This window comes from Pyrus communis, chromosome 6, assembly GCF_963583255.1.
Source record: "Pyrus communis chromosome 6, drPyrComm1.1, whole genome shotgun sequence".
Classification (NCBI taxonomy): Eukaryota; Viridiplantae; Streptophyta; class Magnoliopsida; order Rosales; family Rosaceae; genus Pyrus; species Pyrus communis.
Genome location: NC_084808.1, coordinates 20,818,537 through 20,842,165, shown reverse-complemented (window position 1 = coordinate 20,842,165; position 23,629 = coordinate 20,818,537). Strand labels below are relative to the sequence as shown.

At 34.3% G+C, this 23,629-nt stretch overlaps 2 protein-coding genes across 2 annotated transcripts; both read right to left on the bottom strand.

Annotated features, from left to right (window-relative positions):
- Positions 1-5,186: 5,186 nt before the first annotated feature.
- LOC137736796 (prefoldin subunit 3-like) lies at positions 5,187-8,389 on the bottom strand. The gene is made up of 6 exons (XM_068476066.1): positions 8,142-8,389; positions 7,869-7,926; positions 7,223-7,294; positions 6,037-6,156; positions 5,856-5,957; positions 5,187-5,570 (listed from the first exon to the last, which is right to left on the bottom strand). Exons 1-6 carry the CDS (start codon positions 8,285-8,287, stop codon positions 5,496-5,498), a joined length of 573 nt encoding a protein of 190 aa, XP_068332167.1. The 5' UTR covers positions 8,288-8,389; the 3' UTR covers positions 5,187-5,495.
- Positions 8,390-19,384: 10,995 nt separating this feature from the next.
- LOC137736795 (transcription factor bHLH147-like) lies at positions 19,385-20,591 on the bottom strand. The gene has a single exon (XM_068476065.1). It carries the CDS (start codon positions 20,387-20,389, stop codon positions 19,733-19,735), a length of 657 nt encoding a protein of 218 aa, XP_068332166.1. The 5' UTR covers positions 20,390-20,591; the 3' UTR covers positions 19,385-19,732.
- Between the last annotated feature and the right edge of the window lie 3,038 nt (positions 20,592-23,629).

The following is a 23,629-nucleotide window of genomic DNA, read 5'->3' as shown; positions in this document are numbered from 1 at the left end:
GTTTTCTAGATTAATGTTGACATCATTTATTAATATTATATGGTGCAAAATGAACTTGGAGCTTAGGTTTACAGAAAGCAATTTTTTAAAACTATATAGCGAACTACCATTTATTCTTCCTTCATTATATATATTTCTTAGTTAAGCTTAAACAAGATCCTGAAAGATTTTCTTTTATTAATTAACATATATACTATATATACAGATGACGTTTTACCACAATGGAGAAAACAATCATGTCAATGCACTCTGATGCAGTTCGATCATCACCAATCCTCTTCTTCCCTAACAACTAACAATTTAACCCTTCAACCCAAAAAGTTAAACATATTAACCCTTTCGTTTAAAAAAAAAAAAAAAAATTATATTTTAATTTAATTATTATGAATATTAAAGTCATAGTTGTGGACCCCTGAACTTATCCTTTCACTAGGTCAATACCTTCTTAGAAGTTAGAAGTCTCTCTTCTCCAACCCCTCCAATACCACAATATATAAGACTGTTGTTTAAAGGTCTTGATGGTCGACCTAATGACCCTTGACCAACAATATAATATTTTTTTCTGTAGACATCCACAAATAAGTTCTCTCCATTTTTTGGGACCAACGGTGATGCAATGTTAAAATTTAAAACCGTTGAATAATTAAGATGCTAAGATCATACTAAAAGACACAGTGCATATCATATTTAAAGGATATATATATATATATATAAAAATTAATCATCAATGGTAATAGAAAACCCTCATTTTTCTGTTTTCATTAAGCAGGGTGAATTATTCTAACTTGAGACCTCTTTGAACATTGTAGAAGAGAAATACCCTTCTTTTAGTTGTATATCATACAAAAACTTCTTCTTAGTGCATTAGATATCGAATTAAGAAATAGACTCAAAACCTCTATTAAATCGCATAAATGGCTAAACAATTTGTGTTTTTAAGCTTGATATGAAATGGTAAAAAAAAAAAAGAATAACGAGAGTCAAACTCTTATTATAAATGTATAAAAAAGTGACCATGTTTTTAAGCTTGATAAAAAATGCTGAAAAAGACGAATGATGTGAGTTAAACTCATATTCACTACAAAAGAAAATCATTTTCAGACGAAATTATTTCGTCAGACCAAATAAAGTTTCGTCGCCTATAATCTTGCTCGACAATATTCCATCAGGCAATGTTTGTCATACAAATATCGTCGTAGTAGATTTTACCCGACGAATAGTACAAAGTACAAAGTGTTCAACTCAACCATTGAAGCTAATGAAGCGGAAAATACTGCAAAGAAAAACCATTGAAGCTAATGCAAACTAAATTTTAGCAAATATTACCATATTTATATCATAATCTATCTAATATATCATGTATAGTTATATGATTGGGTGACATATACCGTGTGTGGAGCCAATTCCAAGCCTTTGACTGTCTAATACTTTCTAGACGTTTGATGAGTGAACACCCCAACGATGATTGCGGCGAATTAAAGTTACCCTAATCCCTCTTTGCTATTTTTTTAATCACTCACTTTGAGACCCCAATTTTTAATAACATTATTTTTAGACTCCATCTTGTGATTTTAACATCTTGGCCGCACATGGGAGGTCAAAGTCAACAATTTTCTTTGTTTAACTATGAACTAAATGTATTAAGTTAATCTAATTGGAACAATGCTAAAACGCGTTTATAGAAACAAAACGACAAAGTGACTTTAATTACTAGGCAATAAGGACAAACCCGCATGGATTTGCGTGCACGGCTCTATAAAATATTTGTGTGTGATTCCTTCTCCTTTTCGAGCCATGATGGCATATTTACGCATCCGCACGTAAAACCGTACTTGTTTTCCCGCTCTTTTTCTATCTTGTTGTAAATTTCTTTTTACACTTGTTCCAACTTTTCAACTCGGAAATTAACCCAGAACAATATAAAAACTACAGACCAAATGATATTGGAAATTAGATTTTTAAGGTTATTGACCGCAAAAAAAATTAATAAAAAACTAACTAGGGTATGAAAGATATTTTACTCTGGGCAATTGCCACTGGTATAAACTGCGTAATTGTGCATAATTTCTTCAATTTATGATAACATGGATATATATAGAATCTATCGATGATTTTAAAAGGATGATTTTATAAGAACCAAAGTCCCAAGTTCACTAGAAAATATGAAAACCTCAAAACTTGTTGGTATGATAAAGTATCCTTTTATACCTACCTATCTCAACTCTAGACTCGGTAAGATTCCTAATTCAAAGAAAAATACGATAATATATATACATCAAAGTTCCAAATATACGCCTAAAACCTAAAAATAAATTTTGACCTAGTAAACATTAGAATTTAATAGTATAGCTATGTATTTGATTGGAATTTAAACGATAAACTAAATATATTAAGTTTTTTTTACCATGTCAAGTTGTTCTTTGTTCCATTTCTCCATGTATATATTCTCCATCATTTTTACTTGATGAGATCTTGAGATTTTTTTATCTATGAGTGGTCTTTAATTTCTTTTAGGGTGAAACTTGAGGTGCTTGTTTTGCACTGCGAAGAAATTTGTATGATTAGGTAAGGTTCTAAAAGGCGTTAGGTGCTAGTCGGACGGTGGGTAGGGGCCTAGCACCTAGGCATCTAGGCAAGGGTCTAGGTGGTTTTTTTAATTTTAATTAAAATTTTTATATAATATATAAATAAATGTCTACTTATACAATAAATAAATAAATAATTGTATTTAAATTTGCAAAATAAAAATGGCATGAGGATTATAAAGTATTAGAACATATTGAAAACATGGAGAAAATAGAATGCAAAATGAAAGTTATCTATTTTTTGTTTAAGTGAGAGTGACCTAAGCGGGAGCCTAGATAGGTCTAGGTGCCTTTTCTTAATTTTTAAACACATAAGGATTAATTGAAGTGGTGGACAGACGCGTAGCACCTAGGCGGAGACTTTTAGAACAATGTGATTAGGTTATATATCTTTTTTTTTTTATTATTGGTTATATATCTAACTTCTATTTCACAATATTCATGTTAGAGTCCACCTTACATTAATTCTAATTTTATTTCAAATTTCTGATATAATAATAAATGAAACAAGGATTAATTGATATAAAAAGTCAAAGTCATGAAAGAAAACGAAAGTCTCACAAGAACAATCCATGAACTTGCAACTTGTTTTCCTGAAAAGGAGAAGGAAAACATTTAAGCCTTGCCACAATGCGGATTCTGATGGAGTCAAAACCAATTAGAGGATCAACTTGTGTTTTAGTCCAATGAATGGACCATCTATATTTATTATATATAGAGTTTCTTATAAATAATAGAAACATAAATACAATTAAGCAAGGAGGTGGATATATGGACGAGAATGTTAGAAGAAAAATTTGAGATTTGTTTTGTTGGTTGGTTGGTGGATTATTCTGATCAACCGGAAACGATCAATTTATTAGTTAATTTGTCACCGTAAAAAATTAAAGAAAAATCAAACTTAATTAAGTTCTTAGTTATATGGACATGGAATCTTGACTTGGACTAAATACACATATGAAGGTTGTTTATTTTGAGTTGTAAGTGGTGGTGGTGGTGGTGGTTCACGGGAACAAAACTGTGTGATCCGTTGGATTTTGTGTAGGTCCTCTTGGTTTTGTTTATCCTAAACCTAAACTAAACTAATCCACAAGACCACCAAAAGTTTTTTCTGATATATCTTTTTATTAGTATAGCAATAAAGTTTTCTTGTTGGTTGATCACTGCTGAGTACAAGCTAAGTCGTATTAATTAATTAAAAAAATCTCCACTGACTTGTTTATGATTGTTTTTTTGTAAGAAATACGTCGACTCATGTGCCATTTTAATAAGAAACACAACAAAAATAATGCTTATTAAAAAATATTTGGAATTGCTTCCTAAACTCTTATTGTTTTGTGATGGAAGATGTTTTACAATTGAGAATTAATCTTTTTAGTTGATTACGCAAAATATCGTTATAAACACTTTTCATTATCTAAAAACGCTTTTATTCATTTGAAAAACATTACGGAACACACCATGTTTGAAATAGTTTGGCTTTTCAAATTATAATCCTCTCTTACAAGGACTTCGAAATGTTAGGAGAATTACAATATGAACATAAAAACCCCAGATTGTTTGACAAAAGAAGATAGGCAATGAACTTTATGGGCTTATTAGCCGACTCTTTACGCAAAAGTGCAAAAACTCAAACCCATATATATACAAGAGAAAAAATCCCATCTCAAACTCTCATGTATAAAACAGTAACTGAAGTGTGGCTTGGTTTACCAAAAAATAAAAAGAACTGCTAATGCTTTTTACATTAGGTGCTCAATGACATGCTTATATTGTATGCTTTACGAAGGTAAAAAAGAACAGCAGCCTGAGTTCTGAATCCCTATTTAATGATGAAAGATGCTAACATTATTTGCATTTAGAAGTGCAGTGAAATGTTTACTATTAGTTAATACAACTCTCACACAAATCACTGAGAAATACTATATAGCGAAATATGCTAGCAGCAGTCGCACATAAAAGCGCAGCACACCATATCTATTATTAATTAATGTGAGTTCCAAGCAAATTAATGGCAAATATTGCACTACGATTGATACTAACACAAATCATTCAGGTTCGAACTTTGTTGAACTGTGTCAAGCTAAGCGATCATTAAGTGCAATCCCACCAACTTAATCGAATTCGGTCAAGAACAGAAACGGTACTAACTCGATAATTAAACAGGAATTGCTCGAAAAGATAACATTTCCTACAATATACAAACAGGAAGATAATTATCCCCCTTTCAAAGGCAACAACTAGGGTCTTGTTCAAAAATCAAATCATTGTATTAGTTGACTTAATCACACATTAAGGTGTTAACATCATGTCATTTCTGACTAAAAGTGTAGGACTGCGAATATTATATCAGCAACCATCCAGATCTCCGACCCTTTTGAGAAAGGATAAGATGTGCACTGACATCACCACAGACCCAGCAACACATCCACACATAACACCTCAATCTTTGCTTAGGTTTGCCGACAAATTTCTTTCACATCGAAGTTTCCGTGGGTCCATAACATAATTTTCCATCCCAAAGTTTCAAATTTAAATCGTAGATTCCTGCCCCTAGATTAAGAGTATTCATTAACGCGTGCACTAACATGAAAACCAAACTTAAGAGTTAATCAAGGTACTGAATATGCATTTCACAACAAAGCACGCCCTATCAATTTAATGTTGTAGCAATTTCACACGTTACAGAACAAGCACAAATATTCCACCACGTATCAAAACTGGTCCTAAATAAATATAACATCTTCTGCCACGAACAAATGTTCTCTAACTAAGCAGAACACGAACTTGAAGCGCGAATATGAAGAGAGCACGTATGATTCTTGCAAGTAAATAGACGATGGACAGTTTAGTCACTAGAGAACTTAAAACTGAACCATATTCCCAACCGGCTGGTGGTGAAAATTCAATTCACAAATCTTTAGGGGAAGATTGTCGAAGTCTGCGCTGATGAACATCCCAGTTGTACACCCGAGCAATTGTTACCTGATTAATAGTAGTCAAAGCGTTATGATTTCCAGCAATGAGAAATATATACTGGTTACTAAACAGAGACATATAAGCATTACAAGTTAAGAAGTAATTGCTTTCATCAGCCACTACCGCTGTTATAGACCTTAGATTTTTTTTCCTTCACATTTGTTCTTTTGGTAATTATAGACCTTAGACTTTAGCAAGTTTCATACTCTTTAATGCCTATAATTAAACAATGTATAGTATCCACACATAAAAAGCATAGAATCCATGAACTTATTCTTTCAAATTCAGTACCTGGGTTATTGTCACTTGATCTCTCAAGAATTGTAGATCAGCAAGAAGAACTTCTAAACTGGCTCTAGCATTGTCTAAATTCTTTTGGAGAAGAGCAGTAGCCTGCATCAAAATATTACAGAACTGATGCTAGTGTTCTAAACTCAAAAGCAATAAACAGCTAATATAAGAAGTGGCTTACCTCTTCACAAGAATACTCCAACATGACATTCGCACCCAGCCATAAACAGACTGAATCAGTATCGTCAATGCTAGCTCGTGAATATATCCCTTCAGATACCTCAAAATCTGTAATAAGTTCCTGCATCCCGAATACAGTGTGAAGAAAAAATGATCTAATTAATTGACGGGAACTTTAATGAAAAGCTCCTGATACTGTTCACTTTAACGAAAAACCACATTTTTACACTAAAAAGTCAATCCTGGTACTATTCACTTTACCCTTTATTTTGTCCTTATCGTTAAAACTCAAAGTTTTCAAGCCATTTTCATTAGTTTTCCTTCAATTGAAAGCTGAAATTTTGATATATGAGCAAATGGTGTGTACTCTACATTTGTGATCAATTGGCATCATCAACATGTTACCTGACTAGACACCTAGTTTTATGTTTAATGACCCATGACTACAACTTCAACTATCCTGATGGTAATCGCAATCACACGGCAGAGTGCAACGGCATTCTGTAATCTGTAATTTTAGATCTAATTTTCTTGTATTTCAGTAAGACTCAGAGAATCTGCCATATTGAGATACTGCTTTAACTGCTGGTTACATAAAGTATGGAAATATCATTCCTCTCCTAACCCCCAGAACCCACCCACCACTCAAAACACACTCACACACAAACTCTCTAAAGCACTTTTACTAAGTCTAAACACAACTCCAATCCTAAAAGATGTAAGAAAAACCTATAAAGTTCTCAATTACATAGCATAGTTTGTAGTTAATTAAACAAGAATACCTCTTTGAAGGCCTAAAGGGACAGTACAAAATTCACAGTAAGGAAGGCAAAAATATTTAAGCCATTTAGTCCTAAACAGGAATTGCAGGGTAGATCCTCACTGAGAAAGAAAGAAATGAGAAACAAGCGGGGATGGAAGAAGATAAGTTATAGGAGATGTAAAAAAGATAAAGAATCAATCATACACCAATAATTTAATTTTTACCATCACTAAGCTCATGTATGAGAGTAAAATTCAAACCATGAATTGAGTAAAACTGCATGTGTTACAAGAAAACATGCTTCGCAAATGGGACATTGCTAGGGAAAATCATGCTGCTAAACAGGTCCATCAAATACAAATAGAGATAGAACAAGTATAGTATTACACATACTGCAAAGGGTGGAGAATCACAAAAAACGAACCTCACCAGTACCCTTCTTGGCTTGCAAAGTGGCAACAACGTCTAAGCACTTCTCAATATCAGGGATCTTTGCCTAATAATCAAAATGAAGGAATCCAAAATTAATACATGGGAAAAAGAAAAAAAACATTGGAGAAACAGTATAAGTTGATATAAAACACATCAATCCGATTTTTCAGATACTGAAGTCACAGGTCAGGTACAATCATGAGTGAAGCAATTCCATAACATGTATTTTTATAAACAGAACATGAAAAATCACTACAATCATTTTCTCTCACGCCTAGAATTTACCCCAAGGGTGATGAAATGGGGTCAAGTTAACTATAAAAACTTGGATTTTTTTTTTTTTTTTTTTTTTTTTTTTTACGGGCGAAGTCCAATATAGCTGCAGATTAGACTCAAGGTTTAAAGGCAAACTCCAACGTGCCACTGTGCCAAGTAGCATCAAATTTCATAAGTACCGGCAAAAGCTATAAATGGGGTAAAAACTATGTCAGATGCAATGGTGTTGAGTCTGTCGACACACTGTCTAATAATCACTTGTAGTTGTGTGCTTTTCGAAACAACAAGCGAGCCACGTTGACTAATCGAATAACAAGGAACACAATGCTATGATCTAAAGAAAAGGGCATTGCCGAGAAAACCTGAAGATCTCTCTGCTGAGCTTGAAGCTTCATTTCAACCAATTTGTACTGCTGAAGTCTGCAAGCAACAATCACACAGGGAAAGAAAAAAAAAACATTAACAAGCATCCATTTTAACAGTTTTTATTCCTTGAAGCAAAAAAGTACTGGAAAAATAGCTCTTTTCATATATTTCAATCCAAATTTAAAACGTACGAATCAAAAATCCGATCACAGAATTAAAATTACTTTAAAGGGTCAATAGATAAAGGAGTGAATCGAAATGGGCAGAACCTTTCTTGGAGAAAGGCGAGGGCAGAGTTGACGTCGAGGCCTAACTGAGTGAGATAGGTCTGCACGTCCTCTACGAACTGCGCTCCTGGTATTCCTCTCCGCTCTGTCACCGCCGCAGACGACGATGATGACGATTCCGTAGCCATTCCCTCTCTCTCTCACACTCTCAGGATAATTGCAATTTCAGACGGAGAAACAACTTGTAGTTGTGGATGCTTCCACAGTTTTGACTGAGCTGAGAAGCAGGGATGGAGGAGGAAGACCGAAAAACGACGTCACTTTTGGTTTAGAGTGTGTTATTGGACTGCAATCTTTGAGTCAAGTGTGGGCCGGTGGGATTAGTAAACAAAAAGTCCATAATTCAAGCTTTCAAAACCCGTTATTAGGGTTCAATAGATATTGGGCCAACTTGAGAGGATTTTGCATGTGGGCTCTATCCAATCATCTTACTAATTGCGTGTTGTAGCACCCAAAAGATATTCTATTTCTAAACCCATTTGGAAAATTTCAGTTATTAAAATAACCATTTTTCAGATTCTGTTGATACGTTGATGTTGTCAATATTTGATCCATAACGAGGATTTGTCATTTCCCCTAATTTTCAAACTTCTTTTTGTAGGCAACTTTTGACTTTCCTCCGATATCAAAACTCTAAATAAAATGCATAGTCCTCAGAGCTAACCCGAATTATGAGAAAAAATGACGATAATTTATGACAAAGGAACTTTTAAAGGAGGGATTTTTTTTTCTTTACCTTGTTCATAGTGTGTGGATGATTGACTTGAGTTTTGTCACGATAGAGGCGAGTGTAGGGTGGGATAATTTATGCTAGATCGAGTGAAAGGGTAATTTTATTTTCCATGTTGCGTTGGGATACAACTCATGCCAGCTTAAAACTACCTTTGACCATTGATAATATATAGGTTAAGAGTTCCATTTGGTCAAATGTGACATAAACTTCAAGGCGAAAAAATCTACTTGAAGCGTTCCAAGTGAAGAAAAATGGAGATGAAATGCATGAGCTCCACAGGCTTAATAATAGAGATTTTTGTAAAGCATCCAAGACAAGATAGATTATTCCCATCTTTTATCAAATTCAGTGAACACACACACACACACACACACACACACATATATATATGTGGTTTGAATGAATTGGGGATAACAAGAATACGACACTAGTCTTAGAATCGTATGGTGGGTTTGGTTTATACATGTGGTCATGATAGAACAATAACATTCTTTGCTTGTGACACTGTTACAATCGAGCTTTATATCTGGATATTACTTTCTAATTTCCTCAAAGCTTGGAAGTAAGTCAAAGTTGGCTCAACCCGAAGACTACGTAACAATATCATATATATTGGTCAACGGCAGCTAGGGCACTTGGATAACGCATTAGAGGAATTTTTATGGTGTTTCAGAGTATTCAATGATTAAAAGGATTGAATTAATATACTCTGAAGCACCATAAAATTGTTCTCGAATTTTTATGGTGTTTTGGAGTATTCAATGATTAAAACATTTGAAGTATATACTCTGAAACACCATATAATTGTTTGCACAATATTCATTTATTGGCTATCGTTGCATGCAATGTTATAGGATTGGTTTATGCAACATAGATGCATCAAAACAAAACCTAAATTGGAAAAGAAAAAAAAAAAGATACTAATGATATGTATATATAGCCCTTGAAGAGTTGAGATGGTTAAATTATCTCCTCATTAAAGTCTTTTACAACGTTTTATATGAGTTTAAACTAAACAATATATTTTGTAATTTAAACAGTCAGACTCAACCCCTGTAGAACTCAGATTCTCCAACTTACCATGCGAACTTGGTTACAATTTGTAGGAATTAATTAAACTCAAAATTTCCAGTCCAGATTTTTTTCAACTGAAGATTAATTTAATAAGATGAGAGTTTAAAAGTGAGAAAATTTGGCATCGTTTCTTGAGCGTCCTCTCATCTCTTTGACAAGGTAGCTGCTGTGTCACTGTATCACACACTTGTTTGGTCCCCGCAAGAAGATATTGAATATAATTATCTATGTGCATGACAACTAAACCGATTAATTACGACAACATTACTCCAATTATTGTTGATGTTATGTTTGACCACAATTAGACCATGCGAAAGAAACATGCATGTTTCTTTTATCGAATTTTGAAAAGAACTCGTAAGAAAACAATTCTTTTTTACTTCTACCCATAACATGAAACTAATAAGATATCTAGTAAAATCCCAGCCGGCCAAATGACACAGAGAACTATAGCCTGTAGAGAGTACGGGCATCAGAGCCCTCGAGAGAGAAAGGGAGATACATCTCGCATGGTGAGGGAGAGAAAACGGTGTTGTTTAGCGTGATCTTATTTACAACCGCACAATTAACGTCAATGGATGAGATTAGTTGGTCTGCAGGCTCCGCACAAAAAGATCTGGAGGGGATCCTAGTCCGAAACTAATAAGATATATAGAAAAATTTCAGCAGGCCAAATGCACACACAAAGAACCAGAGACTATAGAGAGAGTATGGGCAATCATAGCCCTTGAATGAGCGGAGATCTTTTTTAGGGCTCAGATATTCGAATTAAATTATGCATTGCTATCGGCATCGATCATTTTCATCTCTCTTTTTTTCACATAGATGTTTGGTAAGTAAAATAAAGAGCCATATCACCAACTAAATCTCGACAAAATTAAGTACAAGCCCTTCGGCCCCTGACGTGAACGAATGCTTTCAATGAAAACAGCATACCTTCTTTCTTCTAAGACAGATCAGTGAAACACACATTAAAAGGGAAATATTTTCCCCTTATACAAAATTACAGTTAAACTTTTAACCTATATATATATATATATATATATATATATATATCTTGTGTGTCAAGTTTTAAATCGTTAGACTTGATATAATGGCTTAGATAGAATAAAATGCAAATAAATGCACAAAGCCTAAATATGGAGACTCGATATTTCGTACATATATATATACACATACATGCTTTAAAGTTTGAAATATTTTGGCAGAAAAATGTGACTTAATTATACATGCATATGGTACCTGCCGAAATGTCTAGCTTGGTCCCCTATCCATTTAAGTGAATCACCCACCCATCTTTCTTGTATCCGAATTCTGAAGGTAAAAAACAATTTGGCAGATCTGTGCATGCATGCATCCATTTACGAAAAGCAAATGAAATTTCCTCATCAAAACGTACGTGCTTCGCATGGCTGCTGCTGCTACTGCAAGCTATGAAAACCCTCATCATACTCCTTTTTATCCTTACTTTCTTTTCTTTAAAACTAAATTGCTCTGTTAGCAATTTTTCTTTGGGTTTAGTTTATTAACTATACTGTGATAATTCATAAACTAATAAAAGTCTAAAACCACACATTAGTTAGTTAATCTCGGAAGATTAATAGTACAGTGATTAATTATTAGCTTTTGAGATGTTAAGCCAAATTGGCATCTTCATGCTCAATATCGATCAAATCATAAGCCATGCATGATCAGTTTTTAGTTTCTAGCACATTGTATTAATTGAGCGGAATGCATATAAACCCTTGAAAGCTTGTGAAAAACCTTGTCACGCACTAAAGAAAAAGACTTGTCTAATCCAATCAATTAGTAACTATATATGACATAAACAATATAAAAGGTCACCTAAATTAATATGGCCCTGCACCAGAGAAAAGAAGAGTACAGCCAGCTTCTCAACTTGGGAAGCAACTTATGTATGATATGGAAATCCCGTTATCGTAGCGTTTCGTGTCAACGTTATATATAGAAAAATTAAATATATCTTTATATTATTATCACGAGAAACTATGATGACAATGTACATGTATTATTTAAATCTTTCTCCTCAACTTGAGCTTATTTTCAAGGTCGATATTATTAATGTGGCCAATCCTAATTGCATCTCCAATGGTATAGGCAATCAAAGTAGGCAAACTTGTATTATAAAGGTTAACGTGACATGTTGCCTACTCAATTGCTTCATGGAAAAAGTTTGTCACTCCAATAGTTTAGACAAACCAAATAGGCAAAATTATATTTATTATTTTCTTTCATCTATAATATTTAATTTTACCTCTTAGTTTTGTGACATAGAATATTTTACTATAAAAGGAGATGTGAGGCCCCATTGGCCTGCTCATGGTATTGTAGTTAACATTGCCTACGTACTTTGGAAGAATAGGCAAAATATGCGATGGTTACTGCTTGTTACACACATTTTCTCACCTCATATACAACCCTCAAGTTTTGTAGCCGTTAGATTAAACAATTAAAGTAAAATCAATAATTACGATTAACAAAGGGTGTGTACAATATAAAAAGAGTGTTAAAATCACTATCCATTTGCAAACTTAATTGCCTATACCATTAGAGGTAGTTTTTGCGTATGTAGCTCATCAAAATAAATTTGTCTACTCGATTGTCGACCCTATTAGAAGTGCTCTAGTGTACAAGAAATTGCCCTCCATACTCCATATACAATAATTGGAGTTACTATTTAGGATTATTTTAGTAATTAATCATCGCCCTATGGGTTTAATAAAAGGAAAACTAACGAAAAGTCCAAAAAAACTTTAGTTTTAATGAAAAATGACAAATAAAGGTGTAGTGAATGGTACCAGAAAAAAGTAAACATATGGTTTTTTTGTTAAAAATGAACAGTACCAGAAGTATTTCGTTAAAACTCTCTTTAATAAATTCATCATTTCTAGCTAGGAACGTTCTTCTCTTGTTTTATTCCTTTAATAATTCCGAAATCAATTGGCGATCCCAATAATCCAGATTGAATATTATAAATTGAAGAAAAATATCCCTAATTCCTGGTGCATGTCACCATAAATAGTGTCTTCTCTATAAAATAAAAATGTGAGCTCAAACTGTAACAGAATCATACAATACATTAGAAGAAATTATGGTATGAAACTTAAACAATGCTATGTGTTTTCATTTTTCACTTGTTATTATATGCGGATCGATGTATTTAAACTTTAAGAGTCACCTTAATCATCTAAAAACGAAAACAAAAAAATACAAGTGAGGAGAGAAAGGGGACATGAAACCTAACCCTTAAAGAATTTATTTGATGATCATTTTATTTTTATTTTAAATTTTGTATTAGAGTGGAGGAAGTACATCTAGAAGTAAGGAAATGTACAAGATGGAAAGAAAAAACTGTATTAAACTAATTGGTTTCACTTTCAAGATTTTTTTTCATTCATTCCTCTTTGTTTGTTTCGTTGTCTTTCGCACCACCCTTCTTCATTTTTCATTTCCAGCATATGTTTTTTCCCCAATATCTCAATGACAGAAGATAAAAATTAAAAACAAAGTAATTTATCAAATAAATCCTAAATTTTACTGTCAAAGTTCATGTTCAGAAATAGATTGATTAGACACACATTGTCACAATTTAAACGTCTTATATATTGGAAGAAAAATTTCAAGTTTATATAGGATGGTTGGCCATTGGCCCCCCGAGTTTCCTACCTTCAAAAACCAATGGACACTGGTTAGAGAAGTTGTCGCCATCCAGGACGACGAACCTGATTTGCTTCACTATAACCCCAGTTGGGATTATCATATGAATCAACTCTCTCTCTCTCTCTCTCTCTCTCTCTCTCTCTCTCTCTCTCTCTCTCTCTAGGTAGGTAATGCTGACCATATGGAATTGCCATCTTCTCCACGACTTTTTCTTTTTCTCTTCTACTTTATTTGTTATTGGAGTTTAATGGACAAACCCACGACACCTCCATGTGGTCTAAACAACTTTAATAGTCTAGACTATACGATTTTCAAACGCATGTCCTTTTCTCTTCCCTTGGCTTTTCTTGTACTCACATGGCGCAAGACCTATATTTATGAAAAGGGTAATGCAATTAAATTTGTAAATCAAATTTTGTAAACTAAATATATGAAAGTTGATGATTGAATTATTACTAAAGTGTTGATTAATGTGTTTATTTTTTATTTGTAAATTTAATCTCTCTAGCATTAATCATTGGTTGGTTGCTTACTTACATGGTCGAAGACATTTAAAGGTGATTCAATGCAACACCGATCTATGTTGTTGGTCTATGCCTTGACAGATCACATGCGACTAACGATTTTCCTCATGTGTGCCACTATATATATATATATCTCTTCTTAGAATATCTTTGCCACAGTACCAACAATACCACTCCTCCTCCGTCTGTTGCTTCATTGAGCTGAGAATTAGATGCAATTTTCTCATTAGAACTTAATTAGGGTTGCATATTTGAAGGTAACTGCTGCTTCTGTATGACAAATAGGGTTTCGTCTTCATGATCATGTGTGAATAGCTCTCCACCGTCGATGGAACTTCAACCAATATATATAAGTATATACAAATCACAATCACATCAGAGCGATTATCGCAAACATAATGCCCTTTTGATATTTATACCACTCATACATAAATTGCTCGTCTACAAATCTAATCACTATGACACTATATATATGGTCCCGTCTCAACCTTTTGGAGAATTATGCATTGGTAATGTGAAGTGTGAAAGAAGGAAACTCTCTCACTGGTGATATATATGGTTAAACTCAATTGAAAGCAACTAAAATAACATCATTTTGAGCTTTGATTCCATATTAAAAAAAAAAGTTAGCAAAAGAATATATAAAATTAGTGGAAGATATAAACAATGTTATTTGTTTCTGTAACCTAGCTGGATGCCTGGAACAAAGATTTATATACCTAACTTGGTTTACAACGCTAGCTGGCCAAAGAACATCATATCTATCCAACTCCGAATAATAAACAAATTAATCAAGTGCGTGCAATATAGTACTGCAAATGCAACTTATTCTGTTATATCCTTTCAAAAGCAATTGACTTTACTGTTCTAAAGCAGACTCATTCAATTCACTATTTCATGGTAAAATTCAATATATATATATATATATATATATATATATATATATATATATATATATAAAGCAGAAACATGCATGCTTGGGCAATACTACTGATGTAACTGCTAAGAGAAGCACATGCTTGCGACTAATGAAATGATGCTTTTGTGGAGCCGGCAACCTCCAATAGATTTATGATTAGGTTTCATGGAGTTTGGGCAAAGTAAACATGTATGGACGTTAATTTCGTGTTCTTATCTTTGAGTGGGTCGGGGCTAATTAATATGCATGCTAACAACTCCGCCATCTCTGCAAACAGATATTTTGTTTTGTATAGTAATCGGGGAGATATAAAGATGACTGAATGAGAATCAAAGTTGTGTTTACGAGTAAATGCTCTTAATGAGTTGAGCAACAAAATCCCTTACATCTTGATCGTAAGATTAGATATGAATAGATGTGGTGCATCTTGTAAATTTTTATAAACCAGGTGTTTGCATCATTTATTTCTCTCTATCAACAGTTAAGAATGTAATTCCAAAATTACACTAATATTATAACACGTAATTTATGTATTAATAATACATACGCTAAAATACACATTATCGTCCATTCATAATATAATCCCTAAATTAGTAACACTATGATCTTCTCCATAATAGGATTACGAGACATGCTTGGTGATAATTATATGAAACCAAATATGTTCTCAAATGCATGAGTAGACATGGTTTTAGTGATAATTTTATGATACCCGCAATATTGTAACCGGTCTTTTTATTAATAACTAGCCCCTTAGTACATGCTTACGTGTATGCTAATTGATTTTTTTTTTGTCAAATATAGTAATATTAATATCATCAAGTAACCACCCACATCGTGGGTGCTTTGTATGAAATTTTCAAAATGATCTAGTTTTACTATTTTACCCTTGTTAATTAAATTGTTTTGTTGTGGAATTCTTAATTAGGGAGGGGCATTTTTTGGCATTTTGAATGTTTCACCTTTTTAGTCTTCTCACTTTATATACATAGATAGATATAGATATATTCTAAATATAATTCTTGTCATTCATTACTACGGTCTGGTGATATTTATCTTCACTTGGAAATGAGAGGTCTTAGGTTTGAATCTCATGGATGACGAATTCGATACCAAATTAGGTTGCCCATTGTGTGGCTTAACCGAATTCCCCCTCCTCTTTAGTATAAAAAATATCGATGTATTAAAAAATATATATATATATAAACCCCATATCAATCATATTATAATACTTGAATTAGTAAGACTCCGATGACTTCACAAGGAATACAAAACATTGTGTTAGTGATAATCATATGAAACCAATGTTGTCAAATGCATGAGTAGATTGGTGCATTTGGTGTGGTGGGTGGGAAAACCTTTAAACTTAACAACAAAGGCAATTTGCTGTTGAATGTCGGACTGATTACAGATGCTTCCTTAGCTCTCAATAAACACCATGATAATTTTAAGGTTATTCATCATCAATATGAAATCATACCACTCGTGGAATATATTAAGTAAGTGGAGAGAGTAATTGGGCGATGTATTATTGCTAATGGATTTATAGGCTGATATTATTGAAAATTGCACTTGCGCCCCCAAAAGGGAGAGAAGACCAATGCAATTATAAATATTTTTCTTAAGTATCTACATGTATTGAAGGTCTACATCTTTGAAGCCACTAGATCAAATCTAATGGTCCGCGATTATCAGTTTTAAGCTATTAAATCAAAAGCCAACAGTCAATTGTGTAACAACCAGTGCCTCAAATATAATATAAGATCTCTTACTACTTTTAAGTCGTTGGATCAAATTCAACATCCAATTATGCAACGACACTCGGTTTCTAGGTACATCTAATTGTACGTTCCTGACATAAGATTGTTTCTTTGAAGACATGGGTTCGAACTCTGTCGACTCTCTAATATAACATTTAATCTAACAAATCTATTATTTGACAAACAAAAATTATACGTTCCTGACATAAGATTGTTTCTTTGGAAGATATGTGGTGTAAAACTTTTGAGTATACAAGGCTACGAGCTAAATGTACTTTTTTTCGTAGATGAATATGTAATTGATATTATCGACACTTTAACCTAACAGCAATTCAAAATTGATATTTATATGGCTACGAGTGCGCTTAAATATACTTTTTTGACAAATGAATATGTAATTGATATTATCGATACTTTAACCTAATAGCGATTCATAATTTGATATTTATCAGCTTCGAGAGATGTCGATATTAGTTTTGCTTTGACTTACGAGGTTACCGATGTATTATCAACGTTCAAAAGCCAAGACATGTCAACAACTGTCTTCAAAAGGACTAATAAGGAGAAGGGGGATTAAATAATGCACATGGCTTGCATGTGTAGTCTGGTGTTTGTATGCCAAATGAAATCAATGCCACCATGTGCTCTTTCTCCTCTGCTCTTCTCTTCTCTCTCTCTCTCTCTCACACACACACACACACACACACACACGCTTCGTTTTCGTTTTCAAACCCCTGAGTCTCTGAGTCGTATGCATATATTGACAGTATGAGCAATTGTTGTGGTGCATGTGGTCCTTTTTGAACAATATTATTACAAGGGAGCTAGTTATCCTTCCCCAGTCAATCCAATTCAATCATCAAAAACCCTAATCCAATCCCACTGATAGCGATGAAACATAAACACCCGTGTGTGCGTTGAAGACCCCTTCATCTCTCTCTCTCTGTGGAGGGACACGTGGAGAAGGATTGTGACACTGCTAGCCAGCAAAGTGAGTGATGAAAGAAGTATGATTCCCTCCCATCCGATCTCTTCGTCTCTTACTTTCCTTTTCTATCTCTGTATAAAGAAATCAACATTAGATGTTGACGTTGCTTAACCGTGACTGCAAAAATATAAGAGAATTGAAAAACAGAGTGATTTAGAGTAGAAAGAATCATACCCCGTGATAAAATGAGAGTTTTTGTCCAAAAACGTATTAACCAAAATATGTTACTCCTGTGAAGAGGGGCAGGTGAGCACAGAAGGGGGCACAGATAGAACCAGCAATCGCCCCAAATCGGGACTAGTGTGCTCTTGTCCGGTAGGGACGACAAACGCACATGCATATATATATATATATATATATGTTGTAATTTAACCCACCACCTCCTTCCCAATAATTCTATGTTGCTCCGGATCATCGCATGCTAATAAACTGTTAGATTTTAGTTTTAAAAAATCAGAGTATTTAATACTCTGAAACACCATAAAAATCTCATCATTCTTCAATTAGTCTTCTGTCAAATTATTTGTATTGACACTTTCGGCAGCTTTCTTTCTTTCTACCCCCATTCTTTTTACTTATCTACCCCCTACAGTCCTACTATAGTAAGGTGTATGACCAAAACCCCATACGATATTGGATTCCATTATTCATTTTCCTAACATGTTTAAATTGCCCCTTCCCTCTTCCCTTCTTCCTCCACAACATTCAAAAAGGTCTTGTCATTTCTAAGTGGTTACAATGTGTGTGTCCCCAAACTTGCAAGTGATCGGTCATGTCAAAACTAACCCAATAGCTCCATAGAGTTCTATCCTTGCTGCCCAAATGTTGTTGCAGCTTTCAGGTTAAAACCAATTGACAACGAGTAGATAATTACATTATACCATGGTATAAAAACAGATGATAAATGTGACAAACACTACGATATAACATGCGCACATCACCCAATAAGAACCATCCACCTGTTGGTACTGCGTGAAGAATAATGGGTATTTAAGACACAAATGAGACATCATAGCTCACATACTTTATAATACTAGTGGCATTGTCAATGTATATATAAATTTTCTACATGTCAATGTAGATATAAATTTTCTACATAAGGATGCATTTTTGTGCGTCTAAATAGTATTTATTGCGATTGCTTAAAAGAGTCTCACCACGAATTGCCAATTAAAATTGAATTGAATTCTCAAATTCATACCGCTGAACTAAGAGAAAATTAGTTACCCTTCATATCTTTAATAAATAGATAGTAACACAATATTTGCTCTATTTTATAGTTCAGAATGAGGCACAAGTTATTTTGTACAATTTGAAGATTAAGATTAGCATTTTCACAAAGTTTTAGAGCTCATTTAAAAATATTTTTAAAATGGCAGAAAATAATTTTAATGAAAATATTTTTGAAACAAATTTTTAATAAAAAAAACAAGTGAATACTGAAAGATCACTTGAAAAGCTTAGGTGCTTCTTCCAAAACGCACTTCGGATGCTTTTGAAATTCAAAAACATTTTTTTTAAAACACTTGCAAACAAACCTTCTTCTCTTGACAGCTACATTAAGAACAAAATTGGTACCTAAAACTAAGAGAGTGAAAATCGGGTTGTAGGATAAACCCAAATAAACACGTACCTAAATTATCCAATAATAATAATAATAATTTGGTTATTCAATTGAAGATTTCTTCCATTTTTTTCGTAGTGGTGTGGGTGGAAATAGAATTACTGGAAAATGAAAAAGAGAAGAGCTAGACATTATGTTTTTAACAGGATAAATGACAATTACTGGCACTGAGAGCCAAAAAAGAAAAAAAAAAAAGAGGGGAAAAAAAAAAAGAAAAAAAAAAAGATTGATCGACATAGGAACCCATGGCAACATGCCAGCCCCGTTCAATCAAGTGGAGCCGGAAGTTGAACCGGAGAGCAGCTGAGTGAGCCGGCTCATGGCTCGGACCTGCATCTCCAGAGCCGCGATGTAATCAGTCGCTTCTTCTAGAATCACCGGCAACGGCTGTTTCCGGCAACCGGGAACCAAACGGCCGAGAACCCGTACTTTCTTCTGCACGGCCGGCAAGCCCCTCCCTTTCAGCCGCTGAACACTGAACTTGGTCTTCCTGGGCCGGGTCGACCCGGTCCCTGACGCAGCGGCGGATCTCTGCCGTTTATGCTGGCGGAACTTGATTTTAAGGCGGCTGGTGAGAATGGCGCGGCTCCAGCGGGTCTTACCCTTAGCTGCGACGGCGAGTACTCTGTCGGCAGTCTCGCGAACGGCTCGGCCGCGTGGCGGAGTAGAAGTGGAAGCGGAGGAGTTGGCGGCGGGGGCGGAGGAGTCGGGTGCGGGGTTAATGGAGACTTGGTTGAGGGCGTGGAGGAGCTTGGAGGAGTAGAGGTGCTGCTGTGCCTCGGACTTCCACTTGGTGTGGCTGTTGGCGGGTTCTTGGTGGTGGAGGTGGTCTTGTTTGGATTGGATTTTCTTCTTCTTTTTCCTTCTAGAAGGATCCCGGGCTCGTTCGGGGGTGGCTACGGCATTCGAAATCAGAGTCGACGCCATGGATTTTGATTCTCCCCTTAAATTGAGAGTGTGAGGATTCGGAATCAAACGGAGGAATTGGAATGGTATTTGAAAGGGGATTTCGGTTTTCTGTTCCAACAGAGGAATGAGAAAGAGAGAGAGAACGGAACGGAACGGAGGTGGTTGCGGGTGGAAGGGATGGAGAGAGAGAGTAGAGAGAGAGAAGGTGGGGACTATTAAGGAGAGGAGGAACGGTGGGAAGAGGCTTATAAAGGAATCAGATGACAGCACGCGTGATTTCCTTAAACGCACTCACTAGTTATTGTTGGGAAATGTCGTTTCTTAGATTTATTCTTCCTTTTTCTTTTTCCGAATACCATTTTTACTACCGATATATACTCTAATCTACCATTAAGAAGGAGGTACCACAATGCTAAAGAAGCAGTGAATTAAACAGAACAATCTTATATATCAAAATAATCGATCACTTGCAAAATACGATAAAATGTTCTTATAACTTTTCTATTCAAAATTCATTTTCTTGCATGATATAAAGTCTAACTAACTAAAGTATTCTTATGAATTTTTTTTAACGAACTGTTTCCTCAATACCATATGGGTAATAGTGAAATAGGATTGTGTAATTATTTAATTTTACTTCTCTACATGTGAAAAGAAATATGACTAAATAGACGGTTTAAGTTAATAATAAAAAACATGATAAATGTTTGAATTTTGTATTCAAGCGCAACGAAATTTCTCTTATACATAAAAGTGCGTATCTTTATCTCAATTTGTCTACATGTGGTTTTATGCTGCTAAGTTTGATTAAACCACACGTTTAGTTCCAAATCAATCATAAATGACGAGCTAATTAAGATGGAAACAAAAGAACTTAAAAATTGTAAAAATTTCGTATCAATTAGTTTTAAGTTGAATGCTGTAAGTTTTTCATAAACCAACAAATTTGATCTTGTTATGCATTGCTATCAACCTTGCCCCTTCTTTGCTTAGGTCCAATTTTGTTCTTTTAACCCTATTAGGCTATAAGCATGCCCTAAAATTTACTGAAAGTTGTATGGCATACCTAAATGACCTCCCTTTGACAAACAAAGTTTTGCCATTGTCCCTTTTGTGATCAAGCCCTCTACCTAAATTTAACATCTACTCTAGAAGAAAACAAGTCACACAACTATGCTAACTTGAATAATTTAATTAATTAATTATCTTCCTAATTAGTAGCTAAACTAAGCCAACACACAAAATCCAAAACCCAAGGAACATTTAAATTCAAGAAAACGTGAGAAGTAATACCAAAAATTCAAAAAAGAATTAAGAGAAAAACAAAGTTTAATTTAGTGAGAAGTAACACCTGCCAATGAAAAGGAAGGCCACCGAATAAAATAATTTAAAATTTGATTGAAGAGGAAACTTAACCCAACAAACGCCATCCAATACATTAATGATACACATGATGAAAGTATAGATTAAGGATTAAAGATTGAAGATTAAGATTAAGGCGGCATATAAATGTAACAATTTTATTGGATGGGATGGTGGTGGTGTTGGCTTCCACTAATTGACCAGGTCCGGGGGTCCCACATAAAATGTTTTGTTTTCATTCCCTGCAATGATTTTTTGAATGGTGGTGATCCAGAAAAGAAATGATAAACAAAGGGGAAATCCATGTGCAATGTGGGTTGCATTCTCAGGCGCTTTTGGTATCCTTCGCAGGCCTTCGTATTTGTACCGAGAAATGCTAAAGGAGTCTCTCAAAACGAAATTATTTACGAATTTTTTGTCATTTTATAATTTAACGTTAATTTTTGTATAAATATTATACAGTATTATAAAAAAAAACATTAAGTATCAGAGAGTTTATAAAAAAACATGCAGTTATGCTCCAACTCCACCTCCGCATTTCCTCCCGACAGGGCTTCTTCCTTTTATTAATGTTTTTATTTTGTTAAGAAAACAAGATATTTTTCATACTATAATCGCAATTTGCGACATAATTATCGTTTTATATTCTTAAAGTAAAAGAAAACCCTCTCTTTTGTTTTTGGTTGGCTTCCATAACCCATAGAACTGTTGTAGCGCTGGTCAAATTACACATTGCTCACCGAAAATTATAATAGCATTGCTTTCCTGATTGATATTTGATATCTCAGTTTACTGCTTACCGTCAATTCCCTTAAAAACTCCGTCAAAATCACTAACATGGCACCCAAGTGAAAAAAAAATTAGAGAGTTGTGTCTTCGATTTTGACGGAATTGTTGGCAGAATTGATGCTGAATGACAAATTGAGACACAAAACATTTGGCCAAAGAAGCGTTGTGAATTTCATAGTGCAATGTGAAATTTATGCATAACTATGGGGACTGGTTAAGTTTAATGAATACCTTATACTAAGAGAATCCTCACATAAGGGTAATAAAATAGCTAATTGAACAACCATTTACTCCAAACTTTCTCTATCTAAATCCATTTTATTTTCCTCCCTTACCGTGACTTGTGGTAACTTCTAACGCATGCATAACATATTTCATGAATGATACAATACAAGCATCGAAACACAACTGGACAATCCTATTTCGCTCGACTCTACTTTGATTTCATCCTATTAAATCTTAAACTCTAAAATTAAAATATAGCAAAAATGTTGAAAATAAAAAAAATAATGAATTTTCCTAATTTATCCCTATGATTCCTATCCAAGGAACATTTCATCGGGCACAAGTCGGAGGAACACCACCGTCGACATAATTCCAATGCCAGATCTAGCAACAATTATTTGGTCCAAAACCAAAAATAAACAATTTTTTTTTTTAAACGACAAATAGTGCCAACAACCTGACAATGGGATAAACGAAGGCCCAGATGCGCATATCACTTATGGTTTTGGGATTAGTTTAGCTTATGTCTTAAAGTTTTGTTAATCATGAACCTAATCCTAATTCTCATCATAAATCATGGTGGGCATGTGTTATTGTATACTAAGAAACCTTAAAATATGCTTTTGAAAGTCTAAAAAAACCCACCACAAGATGGCATTATGATGCACCAGAGGGATTGCCTCCCCTGTGACAGACACAATCAAACAATTGAGGCACAAAAAAGTGAGAGGGGATGGAAAAAGCACCGGAAAAACCCAAAAAATTAAAGATAGGTACATATGAATGTTGAAGGTTGGAAGGGTGAATAATATGGGTTCAAATCAAGGGTTCCGGAAATGAATCCTGACCAATGGTTGTGGTGGTTTGGTGTGAACTATGATT